The sequence below is a fragment of the Microtus pennsylvanicus genome, chromosome 4 (genome assembly GCF_037038515.1).
Source record: "Microtus pennsylvanicus isolate mMicPen1 chromosome 4, mMicPen1.hap1, whole genome shotgun sequence".
Classification (NCBI taxonomy): domain Eukaryota; kingdom Metazoa; phylum Chordata; class Mammalia; order Rodentia; family Cricetidae; genus Microtus; species Microtus pennsylvanicus.
In genome coordinates this window covers 84,752,499-84,767,214 of record NC_134582.1, presented here as the reverse complement: position 1 = coordinate 84,767,214, position 14,716 = coordinate 84,752,499, and the positions used below count along the sequence as shown (strand labels likewise).

General features: G+C 51.6%; 1 protein-coding gene across 4 annotated transcripts in view; it reads left to right on the top strand.

Annotated features, from left to right (window-relative positions):
* Positions 1–10,832, top strand: part of Fgd3 (FYVE, RhoGEF and PH domain containing 3) — a 56,971-nt gene extending 46,139 nt beyond the window's left edge. For all 4 annotated transcript variants that reach the window (XM_075969720.1, XM_075969719.1, XM_075969721.1 and 1 more), the window contains exons 15-18: positions 4,004–4,126; positions 6,423–6,563; positions 7,908–8,039; positions 8,632–10,832. In XM_075969720.1, coding sequence (XP_075825835.1) covers positions 4,004–4,126; positions 6,423–6,563; positions 7,908–8,039; positions 8,632–8,883 — 648 coding nt within the window. In that variant the 3' untranslated portion in view covers positions 8,884–10,832. The remainder of the gene's footprint in view (positions 1–4,003; positions 4,127–6,422; positions 6,564–7,907; positions 8,040–8,631) is intronic.
* The last annotated feature ends 3,884 nt before the right edge of the window (positions 10,833–14,716 follow it).

Below are 14,716 nucleotides of genomic sequence, written 5' to 3'. Positions count from 1 at the left end.
GGGGGAGCTGGGGGGTGTCCTTATTTTAATTGGGGATGTGTGATAGGCTGAGGTGCATGCATGCTTGCTGTGGACCGAGTACCAGCAACCAAGCCAGAGCATCACTTTGGGGCTTGGCATTCACAAACACCTGTGACAATAGTAGTAGGGGCAATTCTGGGGCACAGCGTCCCTTGTAGCCTGCAGTGATGATTCTGCCTAGCGGCTTGCTGGGTCCTGGTGGACTACTGCATTAGGGGAGTGACTGGCGCCATCTGGTAAGATGTCTCCAGCCCATCCCAGACATGGGCTCTTCTCCCTGGGCCCTTTGACAGTACCATAGGGGTACAGTTTCCTGTTTTCTCCTGCACATCTTCTTCCCTTCCCAGTGTTCCTGCTCTTTACCCCCCCCCCTTTCTCTTTGTCTCTCCTTCTGTCTTTACGTCTCTCTTTCACAGTCTCTGTCTCTCCATGTCTGTTCTATGTTTCTCTCCTCTGTCTCCATCTCCATCTCTCAGTTGCTCATACATAGCCTGGATCTTCTTGCACTGGAGCCCTGAATGGGGCTCAGAACAGCTGGTGACTTGGCCCTGCAGCTCGGAGACTAAGACCTTCTTAGGTTATAACTGCTGGGGTTTGTTCCCCTAAAGACGTAGGCTCAGGTCAGTCGGGTGAGCTGCCTTGAAACAGGCGAGAGACAGACTGTAGGCAGAGCCACCTGGGATAGAGAACAGAGGAGGGCCGGTGTGGCAATGAGTCCAGTGCAGAGTGTGCAGCCAAAGCCTCTCAGGGTGGCCCTGAATGTTGCTGTTCCCCTCCTTGTGACCGCAGCTCTCCCAGGCCCCACAGATAAAAGCTCATGCTGGTCATTGGTCAGGCAACCTTGAGAGCGCTGTGAGGTGAGGGAGGGCTGAGACATGATAAGGCCTTCTGAGGAAAGAGCAAGGCGAACCCCGAAATAAAAGGAATGGGACAAGAGAAGGGACCCTTGTTGAAAGGCTGCTGCAGTCTGGCCAGTACAGACAAGACAGGAACCCCAAGGATGAGCTCTGTTGAAACTGGAAGTCAGGAAGTCTAAATGTGTTGCATGCAGCCGAGGGGGAAACAAACATGTAGACACCCCCAGTGCCTTCCTGCTCTAGTCTGCCTGTTCCTGCCACCTACTGGCAATGTTCTGGTCCCCACTGGCTCTGCCAGGCGCCAGGCGTTTGTACCTACTGTCAGCTCTACCTACATCCAGGAAGCCCCATGGCTTGTCTCAGGGTTCCTGTTAAATATTTCTCGTTCTCATGACACCCAACCTAGTGTCAACCTTCTGAGTTGCTAATATATATGTACACAATTCATATATATATGTAGATAGATGATAGATAGATGATAGATAGATAGATAGATAGATAGATAGATAGATAGATAGATATGAGGTTGGTCTTACCCAGAGCCTTGCAATCCTGTTAGTCTCTTTCCTGAAGCTTGTGGTTATGTGGCTGTGGCTGCACCACAGTTGAGCTTCCAGAGGGACACACAGTCACCTGGCCAAGCCAGGCTCAGCAGTTCATGAACTCATAGTCTGAAATTCTCCCAAGCCGGGCCCACATCTTTCAGCCAGGATGGGTGTCCATGACCATCTTCCTGATGATGCCATGGGCTCTGTTCCTGCATTGTCCCATCCTCGGCCCTGGGGTCAGCTCAAGGAGCCACTTCTGGTGACCAGCTGATGGCTGAGACATCCAGGCCCAGGAAATCACCAGTTCTTTGTTTGTGCAGTCCCTAAGGCTAAGCCCACAGGCTCTGGAAAGGGAACCCTCAGCCTCCAGGAGTTGCAGGGAGGCAGAGGTTCAGGGTAGAGGTAGAGACTGTTTATAGGGACAGTAGTGCCTGTGACTGCCCTGAGGACATTAGCAGTGGGGCTTGCAAGTGAGCCATCTCGCAGCTGGGGCTCCATGGGGGTCAGAACCAAGATTAGGGGGATACAGCTGGAAGGAACTACAGTTGGCTCTGGTTTGAGGCCCCGGGTGAGTCTTGCTTACTGCAGCCTTACTGACTTCTGAGAACGAGACGGGGAAGCTCTAGGGTACCAAATACAGGCTGCTTTTGCTAGCTGTCCATGTCCTTTGATTGGGAAGGGACAGCTGGGAGCCCCAGAGTCAAGGCCTTAAACCATACCCAGGGCCTGCCTGGATCTCACAACATGGTCACTGCACCTGCTGGACACCATGGCCATACTTGGTGCCTGGTCTGTCCCACTTGTTTTTCCTGCTTCTGACCTAGGACAGAGTCTTTTACAGGCTCACAACATTCACGCCACAGCAGCACAGTGTTCACTTTCTGATGTCCTTGTTCCTTTCTCCTCACTAAACCAAGCTGAGGCCAGCCCTTCCTCAACAAACAGGCCCACAAACAACGGATACCTCAGTAGAGTATGGCCATGGGCTTCTCCCTTGATTCCTGCACTGGGCTGGGCTGAGCTGAGCCAAGCTGAGCTGAAATTTTGGTGAGCTCAGGATGGTTCTGAGGCGTCTATGGACCTGCACTGAACAGCATGATAGGGTCAACCACAGAGGAAACCTACAAGAAGCTCAAAAGCAAGGTTTCATTTTCAATCAAAAGGGTTTCGACCATGGGTGCCAGACTTTTACTGCTTCTTGGCTTTTTTGGACAGGAAAATAAATCCCTTCAGTGTACTGGGCATGTGCCCTGTGCCTTCCGACACACAGCTTCTGTTAGGCCCTCTTTCCTAAGAAAAGCCAAACCCCATCCAGGAAGTTCTGCAAGCACCCTTGCAGAATTCAAAGGCTTCCTCATTCTGTTAAAAGTCCAGTTGCCTTAACAGAAGTACACACACACACACACACACACACACACACACACACACACACACACTGACAGTCTGAAAGCCCCCTCCAGAGCTCCAGACCTACTGTGAGAGATACACAGCCCCATCTTATCTGCCATAGAAGCATTGTCCCTGATCACCCAGAAGTCAACAGCTTTCCCATGATACTGGAACTGCCTTTTCTCCATAAGACCCCATTCTGTACCTGCCATTAGGCTCCAGACCAGAATTGCCATTAGAAGAACAGAGGGACCAGCCTTAGCTTCAGCTGAGCCAGGCGACCTCCTGTGGGAACCCCTCCAACAGGACCTGGTGTTCTTAGCCGTGTCCGAGTAGACTGCTGGGTCATTTTGTGACTTGGTCTAGGCAGTCCTGAGAGGACCCCACAATGGGAAAGTCTTATGTAGGGCTGGGGGCTCCTGAGACTAGGTGAAAGGTACACTTCCGGAGGCAGAAAGACTCAGAGCTCTTGGGAGTGAGGGTTTTTCACGTCAGGTCTGGCGTGCCTGCCCTCCACCCACTGGACACAAAGCTTGACAGTGGACCTGAAAACAAAGTACACTGCAGAGGGAGGAAGTCAAGGCCAGCTTTCAACTTTGTCCTTGGAGCAAGGACTCACAAGACAGAAGAAGGCAGTGGCTGTGGGAGACGCAGCAAGAGGTCAAGTCTGAGCACAACCTCAGATGGCTTGGTTTCCTCACGTGACCTGCTTCTGCAGGACTGGCACACAGGCGTGTGGAGGCACATGTATGTTTATGGTGTGTCTGTCCCCAAGCGTTCAACACAGATGACCCTGAGGATCTAGGGGTCACATGATCCCTCTGGGCTGCAGTCAAGGACACTCAAGGTTGTGGCAGCAGGTGCCTGTCCAAACCACTTTCCTCTGCTTTGCCTCAGAGTATTTTTCTCAGACATACCCAACAAAGCCACTAGCCAAGCTGTCTTGACCTCTTGGAACCTTCCTTCGGGCAGTGCATGGTGTGTTGTGTGATGCACTGGGGTGGTCCCTGGGATAGGAGCCGGGAAGGGTGCAGCTGCTTTCGCTCTGCCTATTCCCTTCTGCAGACGCCACTTTTGCTCTGGGCATGGCCACTTGCAGAATCCTTAGCTAACCCCCCACCCCGATCCACAGTGCGTCATTTTGTGCTCACACTCTGAAGCTGACAATGGCCACTCGTCTTCTTGTAGATCGAATCCAGAAAGTTGTCCTCTAAAACAAGACGTGACAAAGAGAAGCCTGGATGTAAGAGCTGTGGTGAGACCTTCAACTCCATCACCAAGCGGAGGCATCGCTGCAAGCTGTGTGGAGAGGTGAGCATGGGGCAAGGGCGGGGGAGTGGATTAGATGGAGGCCAGGTTGCTGCTCACAGAGTCTTCACAGATTCTAAAGGTGGGCAGCAGCCACTGTTAGTGGGTGGCATGTGCTTCTTGAGAGTCGTCATGTGCACAGCTGGGGGGCTCCGAGAGCCACATGGCAGCCCTGCAAGGCTGCCTCCTCCAGATCCTGTATTAGCTACTTTTCTCATTTCTGTGACATGTGATACCTGAGGGAAACCGACTTAACGGAAGAAGGCTTTATTGTAGCTCACAGTCTTAGGGTACACAATCCATTGTTGCGGGGAAGGCATAGCACTCAGGGGTATGAAGTATCTGGGTCATGTTGTATCTGCAGTCAGGAAGCAGGAAGTGGACAGGAAGTGGGGGTGGGCAATCAAACAGTAGGTCCTACCCCTAGTGACTTACTTCCTCTAACAGTGTTTTCTACAATCTTCCAAAACCGTACCAGATACCCGGTGTTCTCACATGAACCTGTGGGGGACATTTCACCTTTAAACCAGCACACTGTCCCCTACATATAGATGTATATGAGTGTGACCCTCTGCTGTAGAAGCTGGTTTCTGGGCAGCTCTGATGTATGACAACATTCCTTCCAGCTGGAATACTGCTAGCCCTGGAGATTCACTGCCCCAGCTGGCAGTTGAGTAAAATGTAGCGTTTCTGTCCTGCAATAGAGAGGTGAGAATGCTGTCCTATGTAAGGTGTTGAGGAGGCAGGAGAAAGTGGAGGGCTTGGTCATGGTGGGAGTGAGCCAATGGTGAGCAAGGTCTGATGGGATCATGCCATAAGGGGCCACCACTGACTGGTGTCTCCCTAATACACCATCTCCAGTCTTCCTCACTCCACCCCAAAGTCCGTGCTCCTGGGAATGAGCAACTGAGTCATTACTTCAAAGTTTCCTTGAAGAAGGAACTAATGGTTTAAGTATGTTTAGACTTAGATATCCAAGTTGCATCTGGGGGAGGGATTGAAGTGAGGAGGGAGAGAGAGAAAGAGAGAGAGAGAGAGAGAGAGAGAGAGAGAGAGAGAGAGAGAGAGCTGTGTCTCACCCAGACTTACTTGAAGCTATTCATTCAAAGGATGTGAAGACTGGTGTTCTCTGATTACACATTTTCATAAAATTGCACCATGCTGGCTGGGGTGGGGGAGAGGGAAGAATAAAAAATGAATTTTTGGATGGATGATGATGATAGATAGATAGATAGATATAGATAAATACATAGATAGACAGACAGATAGATAGATGATTGATAGATAGATGGTAGATAGATAGATGATAGATAGATAGATAGATAGATAGATAGATAGATAGATAGATAGATAGATTGATAGATGGATGGGCAGGTGATGGGTGTACAGTGGATGGTGCATAGATAAATATCTAAACAATGGGATGGTAGATTGATGGATAGATGGTAGATGGTTGTTCAGTGCATAGATAGACAGATATGGATGGGGGTTGATGAGTGGGTGGTAAATGCATGATAGATGGAGAGGAGGCTGGATGGGTGAATGGATGAGTACAAGAGGAATTTGGAGAGCACAGAATAGCCTGCAGGCTGGGGCTCCAGTCCAAGTGCATGGGCTTAAAGACGTCACCAAGACCAGGAGGTTCCTAGCAGTGATTGCAACTGAGGTAGGAGCACCTGGAAGACAATTGGAATCTGTGGTTTCTATTAAGAGAGGAATGGGCTGTGCAGTAGAGATCTGTGAGTTCTCTACAGGTGACTTCCGGGACAGCCAGGGCCATGCAAAGAAACCCCGTCAAAAAAAAAAAAAAGGAATGGAAGAGGTGTGAGGGTGAGGGCTGCTTTACCCAGGCCTGGGCTGCAGTTGAAATGAGGAAAGATCCTAGGCTGGCTGGCCAGTGAGCTCAAATCACCTGTCCATCTCTGTCTTCCCAGCACTTGGACTGTAGAGCCAAGTCACTACACCCAGCTTCTACACGGACCCTGGGGATCTGAACTCAGGTCCTCATGCTTGAACAGGAAGCACTTTACCAACTGAGCTATACCCCATGGCTTTGATTTTCTTAATGGTAGTGTCCTGGGTCTTCTTATGTGAGTGGGCCATGTTCTTCTTATACACAGGGTTTCTGAACTCTGGATGGTCCTGGTAAGGCAAGCAGGTCCGACTAAAGTCATTCTCTGCCTTTAGATGTGGCTTCCAGTATCCCAGGTCAAGCTTTGCCTCTTCCTCTCCCTCTACAGGTTTTTCCTCTTCATCTGCTCAGGATGCATGCATGGTCAAGGGCATTCTTCTCTTGCAGGTCATCTGTCGAAAGTGCTCAGAGTTCAAGGCTGAGAACAGTAAGCAGAACCGTGTCTGCCGAGAGTGTTTCCTGGAAGAGCCCTTGGTCCCTGCGAACCCTAATTCTGAGACTCCCACTGAGCTCAAAGAGAGTGCAGAGGTGGGTGTCCCTGGTTCCTGGGGCCAGGACAGATGAAGGGGACAGCCCAATGTGGCCCACAGGTCTGGAATCAGGGAAAGATACTTGGAGCATGTGTGTGTCTGAAGACTTCTCAGGACTAGTCAGGTCTAGAGCCTGGGAACCACGTGTAACCTAGGAGTTAGATGGAAAGGTGTCAGCTCCCCTCTGGACTGACTGGAGGTGCAGCATCAAACTGCCCCTAATTCTAGGCATTGAGGTTCATGGAGCCCCTCCTTCAGCTTGGGGCAGGCGGAACCCCAGATGTGTGTGTGCATGATAGTGGTTAATGATGGGGTAGGGTTAGGTTTGGGGGTGTCAGCTCCTCTCCATTACCACCTCTTCTTCCTGAATGTGGCTGCTATTTTTCCAGCCTTCTTTCTTTAAAGACCCAGTCCCTTTTATGGAGTAGCAGGACATCTCTGAAAAGGAAGCCTCTGTTTTCCAGGAAAACCACATTCTCCTTTGTCCCCACTTGATTTGGTGCTGTGTGGTCTCCTGGGAGTTCTCTCAGATGTCAGTCTCCCTCCCAAAGATGGTGTGAGATGGTCCAAGAAGGCTAGGGTCAGCCACTGTCAAAGCTCCTAACTTCCTGGATGGTAAATCTATCTGGGAAGTCAAGGACAAAAGGCTGTTAAGGACTGAGGCTGCAGTGGCCTTGACGGTGAGGCTCTGGCCCCATCTACTGATATGCCTATACTCTGCACTCTCCATCTGGAGATGCATTCTGGGAGTCCTGAGGATGTGGTCTAAGACCTTGGAAGGTGCACTGAGTCTTGGGAAAACCATTTCCCAGCAGGAGGTGTTGGAATCATGTTCATGTGGCTCAGGAGTCTTGTTTCTGTGATAGCACTACAACATGTCAAAAGGGAAGCAGGGTCTACAGGAGGAGTACATGAGGTGTGTGTGTACACATACGTGATGTGGAAAGTGTGTGTGTGTATGTGTGGTGAGTAGAAGGTGGAAGGTATAATGTATGTGGTCCCTTCACCTCGTGACCTACACTCTTGTACTTACTATTGAGTTTATAAACACATAGCACCATACCTGGCTTCCCCTTGATACTTCATTGTCTTAACCTGGAATGGTCTCATTCTCCCAAGAGTGCCCAGCTCCAAACACTACTTGAGACCACATGACCTGCCACTGACCTCCAGTGACCCTTAGACCCATATAAAGTTGCCCTCAACCTATATCCAGGCCTTAGCTATATCTCTGTGGTCATTTCCTTCCAAGCATGGGCCCTGGGCCAGCCCAGGCTCCTCAGGTGACAGAGATCACTACAGGTGAGGCTACCCCCAACCCTATTTATTGTTCTGTCTCCAGAAGCCTCCATCTGTGCATCCTCGGCTCTGCAGCACCCTGCGTCTGTCCGACAATGGTACAGCCTGGAGTGACGTGTGGGCAGACATCCGTGAGTCAGATCCCCAGGTGCTGGACCTGCTGGAAGGCAGCCAGGTATGTGTCCCTGTCCCTCTTCATGTCCAGGCCTATGTACTATGAGATGTACTCTGCTACCACAGTGCAGATCCTCAAGCCTGAAGTGCCCATAGCATGTCTGGGCCACTTGGACCACTCTAGTCATAGAACCTGGGCCCACACTTCTCCCAATGCCTGGCATAACTCTCTGCTCCCCTCTCATGGAAGACGGGTCTCTGTAATGTCAGAGTGGGAGCCGGATAGTCAAAGGACACAGAGGCTGGACCCTCCTCTCCACACGTACTCACCCTTCGTTCATTCATATATCTTGGGCAGATGCATCTGGGCACTCTGAGCCTTGCCCGGCTACTCTTAACTCCCGTTGCTAAGTTATAAGAGTTATCCTGCCTCACCTACCCTGGGACAGGGGTTCTGAGGGAAGCCATGGGTCTGGGGAGGTCTGCTGAAGCAGATGAAAGCTCCTCCCAGGAACTACCCGAAAGCCTGTCGGGCAACCTGTCTGCAGTTGTCCTGGTGACCGGCCGCACTATGTGGGCCTGGGCATGGTGACCTGCTTGTGTGGCCACTGGCATGAGCCGGAGGCCCCACTGACCCCCTGTCTCTCCTGCAGGCTGGCAGACTGTTGCATTCCATCTCTCTCTCTGGCTGTACTATAACGGTGCCCGACCCTGAGGAGGAGCTGGAGACAGGATGTGTGTGGAAGCTGCATCAGGGTCCACGGACCTGGTGGCTGAGCGCCCCCTCCGCAAAGCTGCGGCAGAGTTGGCTGGAAGCTCTGGGCACTGCTGCCTGTGGGGACACAACTGGGGACAAACCTGGTGCCGCGCAGCCCCAAGCCTCAGCAAGCACTGACACTCCATGAGCAGAGCCTCCTGCTGGCCTTTCCACTATTCTGTTAGCCTGTGTTCTTTTTGAGTGACATGAGATGTCACATGAAGCAATTAAGAACTCCTGGGACCACCAAGGATGGACTGATGGCCCAGAGAAGCGTAGCAGTGGGCCCAAGATCACTCAACAGGTCTTAGACAAGAGTTGGGCTTCTGGCTCCCATCCCAGCATTGTGGTCAGAGCAGGGGAGAACAGCCACTACCAACTATCACATGTCATCTGAGTGGACTGGATGATAATACCAGCCCTCAAAAGGCACAAGGAGATCGGGTGGGCACTGCCCAGGGGTGAGCATGTCTAACCTGGTGTGATGTCACTCTGGGAAAGGCAGAGATGTCTGTAACCTGGCCTGACTTTTGTCCATCTATCCGCTGTGTGAGCTGGATCATGACCTGGGCTCCACTCCTCTGGGCTCCACTTCCACCCCATCCTCTCCTGAAGCATTGCTCATCTGCCGTTTCTGCCGAGCCCTTGAAGGGGAAGGAGCAAGGGCCTTCTCATCCTACCATTCCCAAACAGCCACACTCAGAGACTGTGGGGAGGCAGGCCCTCACCCCTGTGTGGCAGGTTTATGGGATTTCAGACTGGTCTCTCTGTGGGCAGGTGCCATGTTTGTCAGTATAAATAAATGCTGGCTGTCAGCCTAGGGACCTCAAATCCACTCTTAACAGAATTCCCCTCAAGGCAGGTGACTGGCAGAGGGATGATGGGTGCAGGAGACAAAATGGCATGGACCACACACTTGTCTGGGAGAGTGGTTCTGTATCCCAGAGGCTGTAGGGAGTGGGTGAGCAGCTAAGCCATATGTCAGGATGGGGGTGCTGCCAGTCAAGATGCGGGGATGTGACAAAGGTCGTGGGACTCAGGGTGTTGCCTCTTGAGGAGCAGGAAATTCAGAGAACAATGACGGGGTTTTTGGTCCTTCAGGATTCCAGCCCTCTAGTATCAGCCCTATATCTATTACAGCCCTGTGCGGAGACGACTGGGCAGGCAGAAGGGCAACCACCTGGTGGGCAAGGGGATAATGGGTGCTGGTTCTAGGTAGCATTGGGAAGCACAGATGAGGTGGGGCCTCAAGTGAGATGGGGCCCCGGGTAAGGTAGGATAGGGTAAAAGTAAAGCGGGCTGGAGCAGAAGTGAGGTGGAAGGGGCAGATGGAAGACGTAAGGGGCAGAGGCGAGGTGGGCAGAATACAGGGGTGCAGGCGAGGGTCAGAACCCAGCTGAGTCTATGCAAGAGCCAGCTGGGCTGGGCATGGGCTGCCTGAGGATTGCTGCAAGCAGCCTTGGACTCACCATGCTGAGCTGAAACAGCAAAGCAGACAGAGCACTTCCACACTGGGAGGAATGAGGCTACTCAAGGCAGTGAAGTCCTTTGTCACCCAGTTCTGGATGGGGCAGTGGTGAAGGTGGCTCAGGCAGAACAACAAAGGAAGGAGGCACCTTCCTTGGCTGGGCACACTGCATGGCAGATGCACCAGACAGACACAAGCCTTCAGTCTCTTGCCATCCTCTGCTGCTTCCTCCTGCTCGTAGAAGTTCTGGCCTTTGCATTTCAAGGATGCCAAGTGCCCATCCTCTGAAGAAGCAGAGCTTGAGGAGGATGCCTCTGTGTATCCTGCCCCCAGGGTGTGGACTTGTCAGCTTGCAGTTTGGGGGCCCCTTGTTGCCCCGAGAAGATATTAGACAAGAGCACCTTACAGAAGAAAGGATTTATTTGGCTTGCAGTTTGAGGCTACAATTCGTCATGCTGAGGAAAACATGGTAGCAGCAGTGTGGGCTGCATTCCATCCACAGTCAGAGAGCAGGGCTCCACCCACTTTCTCCTCTTTATTCATCCCAGGCCCCTAAGCCAGGGAATGTTGCTGTTCACATGCAGGGTCTGTTTTCTCTTCTCAATTAAACCTTTCTGGAAACACTCTAATGACATAGCCCAAATGTTTTCATCTTAGTATTCTGAATCCTACCAGGTTGACAACACCAACCATCACAAGTCCACCCCTTGTCAAATGCATCGCTTTTAAACCTCAGTATTCCACCCTCGGAACCTCCTGCTCGTTTTCATAAAGGATTTGCAAACTCTTCCCAATTCCAAATTTTCCCCAAGGTATAATAAGCACAAAGTTTCTGCTGAGTCTCAGGCAGTCTCTTAACTGTGAGGCCCTGTGAAATAAAAAAAAAAAAAATACAAGTTACATTCTTCTAATATGCAGTGGTACAGAATAAGTCCTCCCAGTTCAGAAGTGAGCCCTGGGGCACGGAAAGGAGACTCAGCTGTTCAGAGCAGTCTCTGCTCTTACAGAGGACCACAGTTCAGTTTCCAGCACCCCGTCAAGTGATTCACAGTTTGCCTGTCACATCAGCTCCAGGCGATCCGATGCCCTTTTGGCCCTGTAGGTACCCGCATGCATGTGAAAACACACACACACACACACACACACGTAAAACAAATCTTCAAAACAGGATTAGAGAGGCCACCAAGTAAGACTGAATCAAAGCAAAACTGTAACCCGGCAAGATAAACACCAAATCTTGATCCAGCATATGGCATCATCTAGGCTCCAGCAGCTTTGGGTATCCCCTCCCTCCACTTCTGCTTCCTGCAGCCCACCTAGCCTGTCTTTCCTTCCACCCCATACCTGCAGCTCTCCTCAAGAGGCATCTCAGTCCTGGCAGCCTCAGTCTGCAATCTAGGCCCTACCTTCACGACTTCACACGGTAGTCTTTCACATCTCTTCATTTGAAGAGTATCTGGCCACATCACACCTTGTCTGGCCTCAGCTGCCTTCTAGGACTTCAGTGCCAGCCTCCCAAACGCTGAAACCCTTGTGTCTTGCATGCCCAGCACCACACTAAGTTCTGCTTCCGGCTCCAGATGTAGTCTGGCTCCTTTCAACCCCAGCTGTGGCTGCTTGAGTACCAGGGTGGCCTAATCAGAGGAAACGCTCTCGAGGTGATTGTTTGCAAGCAGGAAACCTCAGTGGCACTCACAGGCCAGGCTCCCTCCTCTCAAACGGATTTGCGGATTTGTGGTCTGCAAGCTGGAGCCTTCCATGGGTGGGCTCTTCCCTGTTGTCCTAGTGATGAGCTGAGGTTTCTCTTTAAGGGTGTTACTGTCTTTAACAATGACAACTGCTTTCCCAACACGGCCTCCCTCTCTCCCTCACACTCCTTTGCTCACCAGGCTGCACACTTTTTAATATTTTTCTACTCCAGTTTCTGCTTTGTTTTACTGTAGACTTAGGAGAGCAAACAGTGAGCTCCATCAAACAAATGGGTCTATAACCTTTGAATTCAGCCTCACGCGAGCTTTTGGAACACCGACAGAGCAGCCAGATCCTTGGCCAGAATACCACACACTGGCTGTGTAGTCCAGTTCCCCAGAGAGTCCTTGATCTCCTCTAAAACCTCATGAGCCAGGCCCTCTCAGTTTCTCCCCTCTTTCTGGTCCTCTGAACTCCTACCAGAAAGCTCTATTTACATGGAGAATCCTAGGCCTCTCTAGTTTGCAGCTCTGAGTTCTGACATTCACTTTCCTCTTGCCAGCTCATTCCAAAGGCCCAAGAACCACATGGGCAGGTTTAACACAGCAGTAGCCCTACTCCTTGGTACCAGTTTTCTGTATCATTTACCTTTTCATTTGGTCTGAAAAAGCAATTGAAGGAAGGAAGGGGCTGGGGGGTGGGACTCCCAGTGAGAGGGTGTGGTCCTTCAGGGTAGGGAAGGCAGAGCAGTAGGAGCTTGAGGCAGCTGGTCACATTCTGGTCACATTCTGGTCACATTACCTCCATCGCCAGGCAACAGCGAGCAATGAGTGCTGCTTGCTCAGCTCGATTTTTTTTTTTTTTAAATTCAGTCCTGGATCCCAAATTGTGGGATAATAGTGGTATCCTCATTCAGGATGAGTTAATTCTCTCTGGAAATACCTTCACAGGCAGGCACATGCTTGTCTTCTTGGAGATTATAAATCTATCAAGGTGACAGTTCAGGACAACATCAAAAAAGGCTTCCATGTCCGTGTGCATAGGAGATAGTGTAAAAGGGCGAGAGAGACGGCTCAGAGGTCATGTTGCTCTCCCAGAGGATTCCAGTTCGATTCCCAACAAAGGGCTCACAACCATCTGCAGCTCCACTTGGAGGAAATATTATAAAACCATGGAGAGGAGGGTCCCACATGGAGGGCAAAAGCCAATTGCTGTGTCAGCATTCAGCCCACCAACCACTTCACCTGGCACTCCAGCCCCACTACCCCCAGAGCACCGGCTTCATCCTCACCGTCCCAAGGAAAAGAGGTCAGTTTGCAGCAGGCTAGGATGGGCCGGGTGTCAGAATCATAATTCAGCTTGCATGGTGCAAACTGAGGCGCAGAGAGGGAGTACACCTGCCCGAAGTCACCCAGTGAGAGGGCCAGCTGGGGTTCACTCCCTGGTCACCCATTCATTCACGTACCAGGCACTGCTGCCACCCATCCTGAGTGCCAGTCTCACAGGGGAGTGGGAGTACTGGATGCCACATGGACATCAGAGGTATTGGATACTGCCTGCGGCTCCCGGCCCCGTCACACTTCCACACTTGTTTTCTCCTGATGACACTATCGTTCCCCCACCCCAAGTCAGGCTCAACCTACCAGCCTGCAGAAACGGCTGGCCTCCTGCCACCTCAGGGCCTTTGCACCTGTTGCTGCCTGTGCTGGGGCATTGGCAGGGCTCTTCCTGAGACCTTAGATGGCCGCCTGTGAGAGACCTAATCTTGTCTAGCCTAGGCCTCCCACCTTCCTGTTTGACTCTTAGCTTTCTTGTTTGTTCTATTGCCCCATGTGCAGTTGGAGCACCAAGAGTGGGCTGGCATGGCTCAGTGGGTAAAGCGTCCTCTCAGCAAGTATGAGGACCTAAGTTCTAATCTCCAGACCTCACACGAGAGCCAGGTATGGCAGAGCACTGAGGACATCTGCAATCACAGTGCTGGGGACGGCAGACATCAACAGATCCTTGGAACTCACTGGACTGCAGGCCTACCTAAAGTGGTGAACTCCGCTGAACCTGGGTTCAGTGAGGGACTCTGTCTCAAAAAATAAGGTGGAGAGAGATTGATGAAGACACCTGATGGTGACCTCTGGCCGCCACACACATGTGCACATGCATGTTTAAATGTGCACACCCACATGAACACACACATATATTTAACACACATATACATAAGCTTACACATAGCATGCTGCTGCAGAGCAGGACCTGGCATGCAGCGAGAGCTCAGTAAATAACTGCAGGCAGCTTGGAAAAGCTCAGTGTGGCCCCTGAATGGCTTGTCTGTGGACTTCTCAGTGGCAGACGGCAAAAAATTAGAGGCTTCTGAGGATTGAGGAGGTCTAAACTCCCCTGACTCAACCAGGGTTCCCAAGGCATCAGAGGCAGCTCTTGCTCATACCAACTTCCACTGTAGAGACAGGGGAACTGAGTCCCAGACAGGCCACCATACCCTAAGACCACACCCTAGGTAGACAGGAGCTTGGATCCAGTGGGCCAGGCTCCAAATGTGTCTGCCTCTCACTCTCCTACAGAGGCAATAGGGCTAGCCCACAGCCTAAATTGCCAAATTCTAGGTTTCCTGGCATGCTGGCCATCAACTCTTCCTGCCACTTGTGTGGTCTATGGGGTTTGGGCATTAAGCCCCAGTTGCTCCAAGATGTCTCTTGTTACCCTTTAGCAACCAGTCCAGGCACTGGGTGTCCAGGGAAGGGAGATGCTCAGCTTTGTCCCTAGACAGGTCTCAGGGGTATGGCAGGGAAAAGTCTGGGCCTGGCCGGCAGTC